A 13,423-nucleotide genomic window follows, 5' to 3' on the forward strand; every position below is an offset into this window, starting at 1 on the left:
GCACACATATGATGTCATTGCTTCAGAGTTGGAACAAATTCATTCTTCATCTGGGGTGCTCAACAAAGTTTTCGCCACTGTAACAGACAATGGCTCAAATTTTGTTAAAGCATTTAAAACATACCAACATGTTAGTGAGTCAGACGATGATGAAGAAGAGGCTGAGGAAGGCATAACCTTCACTGATATCACAGAAGCCCTCTCCACTGTGAACGAGGAGGACAACCAGCTGACACTCCCCCCACACTACCTGAAAATTAACTGAAAATACAAACACTAGAGCTGTATATAGGGTTAGCATTGCTAAATGCACACTTCTTTGGACCAACACAAACAGATCAACAGCTGCATCAGAGCATGTAGAAGAAGTCAGCCAAAGAAAGCTCCTGGTGCCATCATCCACAAGGTGGAATTCTTTTTTGAGGCTGTTTCCAGGATCACAGAAATCCCCATGAATGATCTGAATACACTGTGCAACAAGTTAGGAGTCAAGTGCTTTAATGAAAAAGAGAACCAGTTCCTGATGGAATACTGCACTGCAATGAAGCCCCTGACAGCTGCACTGGACATCCTGCAAGGGGATAACTGCTCCTATGGTGCCCTTATTCCAACACTGGAAGTCCTGATGACAAAGACTCTAAGCACTAAAGATACACTCTCCAGGATGACAGCTGGCCTGCCGGATGTCATTGTAAAGGTATGTCCCATGCATTATCTAATTACTTGTAGACCAAAAATATATTTAAAAAAAATATATTCAGTAATTTTTAGCAATAGTAAAGATACAGCTAAATATTATATTAAATATTTCTTTGAAATGTATATTTTCAGGCCATTCAGACTCGTTTTGCTGATGTTCTTGAGAACAAGGATGCCCTCCTGGCTGCTGTTAGCTGTCCACAGTTCCAGCTTCGCTGGGTGAGGGATGACAGAAGACAGCGGCTGAAGGAGCTCCTCATTGCAGAGTGTGGTACAGTTCCTCCAGTAGATGGTAAGACTGTGACAGTACCTACTCACTGGGTTAAACCAGGTGGGGGCATGGACTTCTACGAGTTTGGGCCAGACACTGATGAGTCCTACACTGCAGAACAAGAAGTCATGGACTATTTGCAATGTGGGGGATATGAGCTTCATACTCATAACCAATTCCCAAACATCAAAAATGTTTTCTTGAAGTACAACACCCCAACACCATCTAGTGCACCTGTAGAGCACCTCTTTAGTTTAGGTGGGATAGTTCTCACACCAAGGAGAAATAGGTTGTCTGACCGGAGATTTGAGATGCTTCTTTTGATGCGATACAACCACTGTTTTTCATCCTCCAATCCCATTGACCCAGAAAATTAAGGAGAGGCAAGTTCAAAATGCTTTACGAAGCACAAGTTATGTTAGTTGTGTTGGAAGGTTTATGTTGGAAATTTTTGACATTCTCTCTAAAACTTTCTAGTGCTGCCTTAAGAATTTTTTTTTTGTTATAAAATATGATTTACTATGCAGTAGCATTGTTAACACATTCTAACTGGAAGAATGAAATTCAGGACTTTTTATTGTGACTTTGCAAAAACAGTGCAAGAGTTGTATTTTTTTGATTTAAAACAAAGATGCATTTTATTTTTTATTAAATATTCAACTTAGAAAGTTGATTGCTTGTTTTGGCCTTGTTCAAGATGCCAATAAAGCGTTAACTAGACCCCTGTTGTTTCTTTAAGAACTGAATTGCTGGTGGTATGAAGTGAATTTAAGTATTGTGGAGATACATGGCCGTCACAAAAAGTAACTATGGAAGTAATCATAAATCAGTAATTAGATTACTTTTGAACTGAGTAATTAGTAATCGGATTACTTTCCCAGAGTAACTTGCCCATCACTGATGGTGTGTAATAGCTGACAAAGCCCCTGTTTGGTCTCACTTAGATGGTAATCTGAGCTATAGAATGTCCTCCATAAAGAGAACTCCACTCAAAATTCTGCTGCAGTACATAACACACACATTCTCAGACCCTAGAGATAAGGGGAAAAAAAATGTAACCGTAACACTTCACGTTGGTTATTTTGTTTTATTGATTTGCTTTTTTCCCTGTTGGGCAGATTCATTTTACATTGCATTTTTTTTTGTAGAAAAATCTTTCAAAATTCAAAGCAAGCATAATTTTATCTTCTCCATTCTTTGTATGTGAAAGATAATTGCAGATTTTTCCAGCTGAAAACTGATTTAGGATTCGGTGGAGAGAATATGCATTTAGGGTTCTGTGACGGCTTCTGCTCCGCCCAATGATGGATCTCTGCTCCTCAAGGGTTCTGGTCATTCTTGTCACACTTGAGCATGACTTTGACGCCCAGGCCTTGCCGGCTGGTCTCGAAGGCCTGCACCGCCTGCTCCAGGGGGAAGCGGTGAGTCACCAGTGGCTTCACATTCACCTTCTTGGAAGCCAGCATAGCGATGGCTACAGGCCACCTGAAAAGGAATGAGCGGGTGACAACCCAACCCACACGTTAATGGTAAACTAGAAAATGTAAAACGTTGCAATCTTTAACATTTCTCTCGAAATACTTAATTTGAAGTGGTAGCATGCTGTGACAGCGGCTTGGAAAGGCCTTAGCAGGGGGTGCTAAGCGTTAATTGAACTATTGCTAGGATGCTCCGGAGGTCAACTGGGGGTTGGGGGGGAGGGGGGCAGGCTTACGTGTTGCAGTAGCGGAAAATCCCCCTAATGTCCAGCTCTTTAAATGTAGCAGTAAGAAGGGGAACTGTTGCCGTCTCTGAGCCCATTCCCACGAGGACAATCACTCCAGCCGGACGCGTCGCCTGACAGGTTGAAGACAATAGAGAGAGACCAAATTGCCCTCTTCTGAACACCTAAACACCAAGCTACAAATGGTGACTACAGGCAGATCAGAGCTTGATTCTATTAATTATAAAAGGAGCTTTACAGGTGACATTGTTTACTACAAATTATCTACATCACCTACTGACCTTGCCAGGAATCAACCTAAATATCTGGAGATTAGCTTTGAACTTCCTTATAGCCTGACCTACAAATAGCATTTCAGTCGCCAATCTCCAGATAATGGGATTTCCTGTAATTATGTGTCACAGTCGGAGACCCGGCAGACAGGCCCCGGCTCCACCTTTTTTAATGACTGGATTTATCATGTGTAATTCCGCCATTTCAGGAATTCATATGTTGTGCAAACGTAGCCTATCTATTTTCAGAATTTTAACTTTAAAATACACTGGCAATGAACTGTATATGTATATTCTCTTTGGTGAAAATGGTTTTTAATTTTCCGTCATGCACTGGCCAACACAGAGAGAATGAAAGAAGAAAATTTACTTTTAATGAGCTCATAGAGCGATAAAAGGCCAGGCTGAAGGCTTTGAAAGAGATGCTGCTCAGAAAGCCGCTCTCCATCTTGGCACGTCGGGCCACACTCACATAAATGGCCACCTGGGCACTGGCCTCCACCCCGGTGCACTCGATGGCTACATGCGGCTGCTCGCCCAGCAGGCTCTCCACCTTCTTGGCCAGGTCACGGGAAGAGTCCTCCCTCTGAACTGTTACGGAGAAGTCGGCTCCCAGCTCCTTGGCCATCTCCAGCCGCTTCTCGGACAGGTCTTAGGAGACAAGGAGGATGTCATTGAATGATTTGCTTGTAGGAAGTGCTACTTAATGTCTGATGCAGTAGCACTGATTGAGATTATTTTCGCAAATTAGACTTGGGGCAGCACGCAGTGTTGTCACACCGCTGCGGCTCGGTCTTTGAATCCCACCCCTGGCTGTATTTGTAAAGTCTGCACGTTTTCCGTGCACAAGGGTTTCCTCCACAGGCCAAAAACATGTGGCTTGGTTGAACAGGCATCTTGTGAGTCTTTGCTAAAGTGTCCCCTGGCTCTGGATTGGTGGCTATAAAAGGCAAAGACGTTTGGGGTGTTATGTTCACAAGTGAGGGAAGAAGACCGATTGCTGCAGCGTCTGCAGTAAGGCGGATGTTGTACCGTTGTGTCATAGTGAAGAGAAAGCTGAGTCGCAAGGCGAAGCTTTTGATTTACCAGTCGATCTACGTTCCTACCCTCACCTATGGTCCGGAGCTTTGGGTAGTGACCGAAAGAATGAGATCGCGGATACAAGCAGAAATGAGTTTCCTCCGCAGGGTGTCTGGCTCAGCATTAGAGACAGGGTGATGAGCTCAGACATTCAGGAGGGGCTCGAAGTAGAGCCAGATGAGGTGGTTCAGGTATCTGTCTAGGACGCCTCCCTGGGGAGGTGTTTCAGGCCTGTCCAACTGGGAGGAGGCCCTGGGGCAGACCCAGGACACGCTGGAGAGATTGTGTCTCTCAGCTAGCCTGGGAACGCCTTGGTATTCCCCCGGTGGAGCTGGAGGAGGTGGTTGGGGAGAGGGAGGTCTGGGCATCCCTGCTCAGACTGCTGCCCCCCCAACCTGGCCCTGAATACATCTGACACTTCTGAGTCTGCGTCCCACCTCCTTTTCAACCCCAGACCCTTGTGCTGACCTTTTATTTTTCCAAGTTTGAAAAAAGATTAAACTATGCATGCGTGATTCGAGAATTATCAGTTACCAGAGCGACGGCTCTTGTGCTCCGATTGCTTACCACTGATGACCACCTGGGCAGCCCCCATTGCCTTTGCAGCCAGAAGACTAACAAGTCCAATGGGTCCTGTGATGATACAGGGGGAGGAAAGAGGGCAATAGGCACTCCTCAGTGAAACAGACTCAGTGGAACACTATTCGGTGTGGTTTATAATAGATAACCAACATGACAAGTTACTGTGGATTATATTCTATGGCACATGACTGTCTAGCTAGCTTTTAACTTACTTATCTTACTGCTATGGATAATTTAGGGAAACGGTCTAATTTAGATATGCCAAAAGGAGCACACCTATGTCTCAACTGGACTGAGAATGTGTAATATAAAATAATTCAGATAAAACTATGACGACAGAGAGTTATGGTTATGCTTTCCAGAGAAGTCACAGAGGAGGTTAGGCTTTAAGAGGAGTCACTATCTAAACATCAAAGTTTTACACACTGTGAGTCTTGTTGCTTTTTCTGCACTGCTGAGCATCAATGTAAATATGACTGTTGATGCATTTCAATATGGCAATTTCATTTATGTAATTCTCAGATATAATCTTGGTCTTGGATAACTATTGTAAACATTTGTTCCAAATGGACCCAGCTGATCTAAGTTAGGTGTTTCTGTAATTCCTAAGTGAGGCATCCATCTCACTGAAAAGATGTCCCGTCAGTTTGACTTTACCTGCCCCACAGATGAGCACGGTGCTCCCCAAAGTCACCCCTCCCCTCCGACAGGCATGAATGCCCACAGAAAGGGGCTCAACCAGTGCTCCTTCCTCAAAGGTCACATTGTCTGGCAACCTGATAGCAGATGGAGTACAACTTTACAACTGTAGCCTTTACATTAAAAACACCAGCTTCATTTCAAATGGCTATAAAAAATAAATGCCTTTAAAATACACTAACGAGGTCATGCATCACATTTTGCAAGTAGAGTTAAACATTATGGTGCAGAATGGACATTGTGTTTGGCTCAACAAAACAGGCAATGATGTCAAAGCTGCTACTACAATATGAACGGTGGGCAGCTGACTTGTAGCAGAAGCTGGCGCTGTGTTTGTAGTATCTGCACAAACTGCCATCATCTGGAGGTGTCGCACAGAAAAACACACTGGGGGACAGGTTGTAGTGTCCGGTTTTGAAGAATTCATCAACCTCACGTGGCACCCCGGGTTCGATGGCTACTCTGTCACCTGGAAATAATTTTTTTTGTTTAAAAACTCCTGCCTTCTGTTGTCTCTCTTTTTTAGAATAATTGTTTAACCATGTGCACAAAATGATTCCAGATTCTATATACAGTATACTGAGCTAAGTCACTGTATGAGCTGCTGTTCAGCCTCGGGTCTATAAAGTAAATCACTACTGGCCAATATAACGTCGAATTTTTTGGTAAAATATAAGCATGAGAAAGGAGAAAAAGTCATAGAATAAAAAAAAGTCATCATGGCTTAGTCACCTGGTTTTAGGTGCTTCACTTCAGATCCCACCTTGACAACGCGACCAGAGGCCTCGTGCCCAAGCACCATTGGATTCTTCACCACATAGTCACCGATTCGGCCGTGCTGCCAGAAGTGCACGTCTGAGCCGCAGATCCCCACAGAGTGCATCTGCAGGAGCACCTCTGACATCACATGGGAAACCCAGTTTTCAGGTCAGACTGACTCACAGTAAGGAAACAACAGCAACTTGATTTCATGGCATCATATTTAGGCTAATCTGTGCAACCTCAAAAACTATTTCCCTAACTGGCAACTAAAAGGCAAAAAATTCCTTTAAAATGCTTACTCACTCATTATCTAAAAATGACTATGAATTTACTAAATATCAAATCAAATCATAAATAATCCAGACCAACTTCTGACGTACCATTTGGTCCTGGTTCCGGAATTGGGCGTTGTTCCTAAAATTATTTATATGTATAAGATAACGGTAGTTATGCAATACTCAATAGCTTAATTGATCAATAGTAGGGCTTTTACTCCGAAATCCTCTGAGATAAAGTATTTTACATTATTAATGTAAAATGTAGACTTTGATGACGGTATTTCGAATTAATGTACTTTCGACGAAAAAAAATCGCAGTCACGACCGCTGTAATCTACCGAGCCTCATAGGTGTCAAGGTAGAGAAAAAATACCTCGAAGTAATTCGAGCTCTCGAGTTGTCATTCGTGCTCTCTGATTGGCGATTGGTGAGCGCACGAATATTTTTTTCTACCATGACACCTAAGGGGCTCGGTAGTAATCATCATGAAGATATCCTACAAATACGGCACAAGTAACTATAGTTAGCTAGGTTGTTAAATGAAATTATTACCAGTCTGAGATCGCCTGTTGAATGCAACACCACTGAAAGATTATCCTTATCCATGCCGTTAGGAACTCAGTACTCGGGGTGCGTATGCTGTCAGAATTGGCGCTGAGCTCAAAGGTCCCTTCCTGTTTCTGGAAAAAAGCAGACTCTACTTGGTGAGGAACTAACCCGTATACTCGTATTACCCCAAATCAAAAGATCGCGCAGGCAGGGTCGGAGCTGTCCCTGACAGCGGCGGTGCACATGGATTTAAGAAAACGGGCATCGAGAAAACGCTCAACAAGCGGATGTCAGATGAAACTCTTGGAAGTGAACATATACTTTATACAGATTAGCTGGTTGGCTACATGAAACTCCCGAAATACAAAAGGATAGTCACTTCAATATCAGTGTATGCATACAGAAAAATAACTCAACTAATCAATCTAGCTCAAGTATTGTGGAATATACGGTCACATGACATAGCTGTTCATTCTCAACGAGTGTGCAAATCATCGTATTGTTTGGAAAGCTATTTTTAGTGGATGTCATTTGTGTTGTAAAATGTTGCAATCGCTGTAGCATTAAAATCTGTCTTTCAACTCGCTAAAATGATTAAAATCTAAACAAAACCCCTTTCCATGGAACAGCAAACATACCCAACGCTGACAGGGAGTGAGAAAGTCCAAAATACAGAGTAATACGCATGCGCCGTACTTACGTAAAAAGCGCACGCAGTTTCTTGTTTTCGTGTGAGAAGTAGTTTGTGTTTAAAGCAAACGTGCAAGATGCGTGTTTTAACTCATATTCATTTTTTGGATGCAATCATGGTGTAATTTTCTGAATACATTAAAGACTATCCGAGGCAGCACAGGTTACAAGGCACCTAATCGACGGGATGTAGTTATAACGTATTATGTATGATAATCACTTAATTTTAACATTCGGTGCACTGTAAGGCTACTTGTCGTTTAGAAAGCAATCAACTAAATACGGTAACCCCCAACAGTAATTTTCTAAAATCGATGACAGAATAAACCAATTTTGAATTGAATATAATCTTCACTTAAAATATCGGCAGCTGCATGAACAGGATAAGCTATCGTGGCCAAATTCAACTTAAGTGACGGCTGAAAAAGTTTGATTTCATGGGCATATATATATAGGGGCGGGGGGCTTTATTCACATATTATTATTCATATTTACATTTATATACGTGGGCTGAAATTCCGTGCGCTGGGAACAGGCGAAACAAACGTAAGCAGATTTCCTTGACGGACTCCTAAGGCGGGGGCGCGTCTGTTGGTGAGAAGCTAAAATGTAACGACAGAAAAAAATAATCAAGCTTGTGGAATAGAGATGCGCGGATGGCGGTTATATCCGCGGGCGCTGCGGATAATCCGCGGGTTGGGTGGGTCGGGTAATAAAAAAATACATTTTAATTAATTGCGGGTGGGTCGCGGGTGGATGAGATCAATCATTAATGATGCAAATATCAACTACATCCTCTAAAATACGAACATGTTTTAAATGCATTTTTCATCAGGCAGACAGTCGCTAATTTGCGCTCTCGTTTTAAAAAAATACGTGCGTGGCGGGAGGAGGGGGGTCCATTTCTTAAAGCAGAAATGGAGGCGAAACAGATCCGAGAGAGACTAAAAAAGGGAGAATTAAAAACAAAACAAAAGGAAGGAAAGAAAAGTGCTGTGTGGGAGCGGTTTAGCGAAGTGCCTATCGCCTGTTACCTATCGTCTGTATAAGTGCCTACGAGTTTTTTTTTGGGAAAAAAAGTTCTTAATTGTTCTCTCTTTTTTTTAAATCTATTTGGAAAGCATAATATTCTGTATTATTTGAATAGATAGGGCTAATAAATTTGCCGTTATCCAGTCATTGTGTGTTTATGTGTTGCAGCGACAGAAACGGTGATATTCCCATTAAAGTCTGAATGGAGTAGGCTAAAGACTGTTTATTTTATTGAGAAAATGTTGGTTAATCTGGCCAAAGACAAAATTTGTTTTATGAATAAATGTTCATTTAAAGCAGCATACGATACGCGTATTATTTTACTATCAGAGATGCGCAGATTAGCTCTAAAGTCACTGAATCTGCTGTTAAAAATGAAGAAGCGGGTGCGGATATCTATATCAGAGAAAATTGTAGGTGCGGGCGGGTGGCGGGTGGATGATTTGTTTAAAGCCGCGGATTCGGGTGACATTTTAGCTGATCCGCGCATCTCTTGTGGAAGCAAGTCTAAACTCTAAACAAGAAATCAGAGTGAGTTACATATTTTCAAAAACTGTAAAATGTAACTGCAAAGCATTGCATAAATAATGGTTTTCATAATAGTCTTTTGCTTCTTAATGCTGGGAATATAGTGTAAGTAATATTTGAAGGACATTAAGGTCAAATGCATCTGCCCCCTAGCAGAACAGCTGGCCCCAGTCTGTCCCCCCAGTTGAAATTTGATCACTGCTAATCATTTTAAGAGGTGTTATGACTGCAATAATTTTGCTGACACATGATACTTAACAAATTATTAAGTTTTACACAGCCTGTAACATGTTTGTGTTTTGAGAAGCAGTACAAAATTGCAATACAATGGTGCCTTAGAACACAAACGTAATTTGTTCCAGAAGGCTGGTTGAGTTGAGATTTGGTCGAATCTCTTATCTACCTATAAGTAATGGTAAAAAGCATTAACAATCAATATAAGACTAATACACACGTGAAAAGGCACACAAAAAAGTGATAATCGTGAAATGACAATCCCACACTCCAAAGCAAGAGCAGACGCACGTGCACCACCTTCAAGTCTCGTTATAATTTCCTTTTTAAGTTACTCTTACTACTTTCCTCTTTGGTTTGCTATCACTGCTCACTTTCTTAGGGGCCATGATGTCACTAAATGTATTGTAGATGAAACACAAAAAATTCACACTGAACACAGGAACAATACTTTTGCACTTCAAACTCAGTCGAGAGGTACCATGAGACTGAGAGCGATTCATGGGCATCAGCATCCCAGTAGGTTTGTTTGCTTTACCCATTCGATGTCCAAGTTGGTCGAGTTCCAGGCGTTCGAGTTCCAAGATTCCATATACTTCAGGGCAGCAATTTGCTTAATTGTTTTTTTTTCTTGAGCAGATTCCTAGATTGGATTATTTTTTAGAGAAATTGCCCATTTAAAATGCTAATCTTCCAGAATTCAAAGCATGCATAAATGTATCATAATTTTTAGCATTTGCAGTATAATTGACTTTTTTATAGTGGAAACTGTGATTTAGGATTCGGTGGAGAGAATATGCATTTAGGGTTCTGTGACGGCTTCTGCTCCGCCCAGTGATGGATCTCTGCTCCTCAAGGGTTCTAAGAACATAAGAACTATACAAACGAGAGGAGGTCATTCGGCCCATCAAGCTCGCTTGGGGAGAACTTAACTAATAGCTCAGAGTTTTTAAAATCTTATCTAGCTCTGATTTAAAGGAACCCAAGGATTCAGCTTGCACTACGTTATCAGGAAGACTATTCCATACTCTAACTACACGCTGTGTAAAGAAGTGCTTCCTTAAATCCAGTTTGAAATATTCTCCTGCTAATTTCCACCTATGGCCACAAGTTCTTGTATTTGAACTAATGCTGAAGTAACTATTTGGTTGAACAGCATCCAAACCTGTTAGAATCTTATAGACCTGGATCATGTCCTCCCTCAGTCTCCTTTGCTTGAGGCTGAACAGATTTAGCTCAACTACCCTTTCCTCGTATGACATTCCTCTAAGACCAGGAATCATTCTTGTGTCCCTGCGCTGCACCTTTTCTAAGGCCTATAGTTTGACAAATTACTTCTATCCCCTTTTTTGAAAATGGGCGTTATGTTGGCATGCTTCCAATCAGAAGGTACCACACCTTCTGGTCATTCTTGTCACACTTGAGCATGACTTTGACGCCCAGGCCCTGCCGGCTGGTCTCAAAGGCCTGCACCGCCTGCTCCAGGGGGAAGCGGTGAGTCACCAGTGGCTTCACGTTCACCTTCTTGGAATCCAACATAGCGATGGCTACAGGCCACCCGAAAAGGAATGAGCGGGTGACAACCCAACCCACACGTTAATGGTAAACTAGAAAATGTAAAACGTTGCAATCTTTAACATTTCTCTCGAAATACTTAATTTCAAGTGGTAGCATGCTGTGACAGCGGCTTGGAAAGGCCTTAGTGGGGGCTGTGGATAACCACCATCTCCAAGCCCAATCCCACGAGGGTCACCATCTCCACCAGGGCGCATCGCCTGACAGCTTAGAGACAATAAACAGAGCTGAGCAGTCATTGTTCCTCTTCTGAATATCTGCCATTCAAAGTAGGCCTTTAAAACAGCCTTTATTTGGACTGTAGCACTGCATGGGGCTCCTAAGCTGGGTGTTTGAATCCCACCTCTCCTCTGTATGTGCAATAGACTTGGTTTTCCAGTGTGTAGAGTGTAGATTCCTATGGGTACTCTGAACTCCCACCGCAAAGACATACAGCTACACCAGTCCACATCCCTAAATTAGCCGTAGTGTGTATATATGCACCGTGACAGACTGGCTTCCCTTGCAAAATGTTGTGTTCTTGGGGACAAGCCTAGGACCCCCACTGGCCTGCCAGGAACAAGCAGCTGGACGGCGGATGGATTTTGGCTTTAATTGGTGACGTCAGATGGATCAAAACATGTCCCAATAAACAGTCAAAAGACTTTCTGGGGCAGCACTCTTAAGGATGAACCGATATGTGTTTACACTATGGTGTGAATGTTTGACTTGGGGTTGCAACCTTTCCCAGAATAAAAACAAATATGATCTGAAGATCTTAACTTCCTTATAACCTACAACATACTGACGTGGAAACTGATTGTTTTGGAATTGTATTTATAGGGCAGTAGGTTTTGGTGAGTCACAGAGTATAAGGAAGTTCACGGCTAATCTCTAGATATTTATTTTGACTCCTGAAAGTTGTGATCGCAAGCTTATTGACAATAAACAATCCTATAATAAAAAAATCAAATCATTATGTATTGCGTATAGATGAGCAAAACAAAGAACAATTTTTTTTTCAGAAAATTTTCTTTCATATATCCAGCAGCTTGATTTATTTTTGCCATGTGAGAGATACAGGTTGTATAGCTGTATTCCCTGCTCACCAAAGCCACAATGGAACAACAAAAGGCCAGGCTGAAGGCTTTGAAAGAGAGATGCTGCTCAGAAAGCCGCTCTCCATCTTGGCACGCCGGGCCACACTCACATAAATGGCCACCTGGGCACTGGCCTCCACCCCGGTGCACTCGATGGCTACATGCGGCTGCTCGCCCAGCAGGCTCTCCACCTTCTTGGCCAGGTCACAGGAAGAGTCCTCCCTCTGAACTGTTATGGAGAAGTCGGCTCCCAGCTCCTTGGCCATCTCCAGCCGCTTCTCGGACAGGTCTTGGATGATGTGGCGGATCCCGCAAAATGCGCACGATTTATTTAAAAAAATATGACATAATATGAAAGCATTATGAAGCAATATTTTTGATAATTTTTCCCCAACTATGAAAGAACGTTAGGCCTTATGCTAGATTCAATCCCTATTAAATCTCGCTACTAAAAAGTAAAAATTGCCTTTTGCCAATGAAAAACTGACAATTTGTTAAATGCTTTTAACTGGTATTTCCATGGTTGAAATAAGGACAATATCAAGGTGCCTAACTGAGCATTTTCAGACTATGGGAGGGACCGGAGCTCCCAGAAGAAAGAAGAAACCCCCACAGCACATGGCAGATGCTTCAGAGTTTCAGTCCCAAGCAGTACTATTGTCAGTAGCTGTACCAGCTGCAGTTCAGACTAGATAATATACCTGAAGCTAAGCAAGTTTGAGCCTGGCCAGTGTTTGGATGGGAGACCAACTAGGAAAATGGGATTGCTGCTGGAAGATGTGTTAATGTGACTGACAGGTTAGTCCATCCTGTGGTCTGTGTGGATCCCAGTGCATTAATGGGGGTTTTGTCTCTTGGATGAAATGTTAAACCAAGCTCCTGTCTCTCTGAGTATTTTTCGCATGCGTAGGAGTAGTATTCTGATGTGCTGGATAAAATTGCTCACTGTGACCCTATCAGGTCAGGCCTCCTAATCATCCCCTATATCTAATTGCTGTGTCCTCTACTGCCATCTCCACCTTAGTTTCTGTGTCGTGAGTGTACTGCCGTAGAATAGCTGCCATTTAATCATCCAGGGGGAGGCTACACAGAGGAGGTGGTTGAAGTGGTTCCCCACTGGTTTTGTGAAGCACTCTGGGTGTCTCAAAATGCACTATATAAATGTAACATTCATTCGTTCAGTACTACCCACTGAATCACTGTGCCACCCATATATATTTGGTCCCATATACTGAAATTGTTTCCTCATGTTCTTTGATTGTTTGGATTTAATATTGTTGAGAATTGAAAGATAAGCCATATTTTTGTTTAATTAAGTTTGGCAACCATGATAACTTTTATGAGTTGTGGAATTTTTTGAGTCTCTGTTC

General features: G+C 42.4%; 1 protein-coding gene across 1 annotated transcript; it reads right to left on the bottom strand.

Moving 5' to 3' along the window:
• Positions 1-2,043: 2,043 nt before the first annotated feature.
• sord (sorbitol dehydrogenase) lies at positions 2,044-7,608 on the bottom strand. Its single transcript, XM_072717986.1, has 10 exons — positions 7,554-7,608; positions 6,919-7,046; positions 6,469-6,502; positions 6,059-6,223; positions 5,636-5,795; positions 5,285-5,403; positions 4,613-4,678; positions 3,438-3,616; positions 2,685-2,806; positions 2,044-2,455 (listed from the first exon to the last, which is right to left on the bottom strand). Exons 2-10 carry the CDS (start codon positions 6,970-6,972, stop codon positions 2,290-2,292), a joined length of 1,065 nt encoding a protein of 354 aa, XP_072574087.1. The 5' UTR covers positions 6,973-7,046; positions 7,554-7,608; the 3' UTR covers positions 2,044-2,289.
• Between the last annotated feature and the right edge of the window lie 5,815 nt (positions 7,609-13,423).

Source organism: Paramormyrops kingsleyae, chromosome 11 (genome assembly GCF_048594095.1).
Source record: "Paramormyrops kingsleyae isolate MSU_618 chromosome 11, PKINGS_0.4, whole genome shotgun sequence".
Classification (NCBI taxonomy): Eukaryota; Metazoa; Chordata; class Actinopteri; order Osteoglossiformes; family Mormyridae; genus Paramormyrops; species Paramormyrops kingsleyae.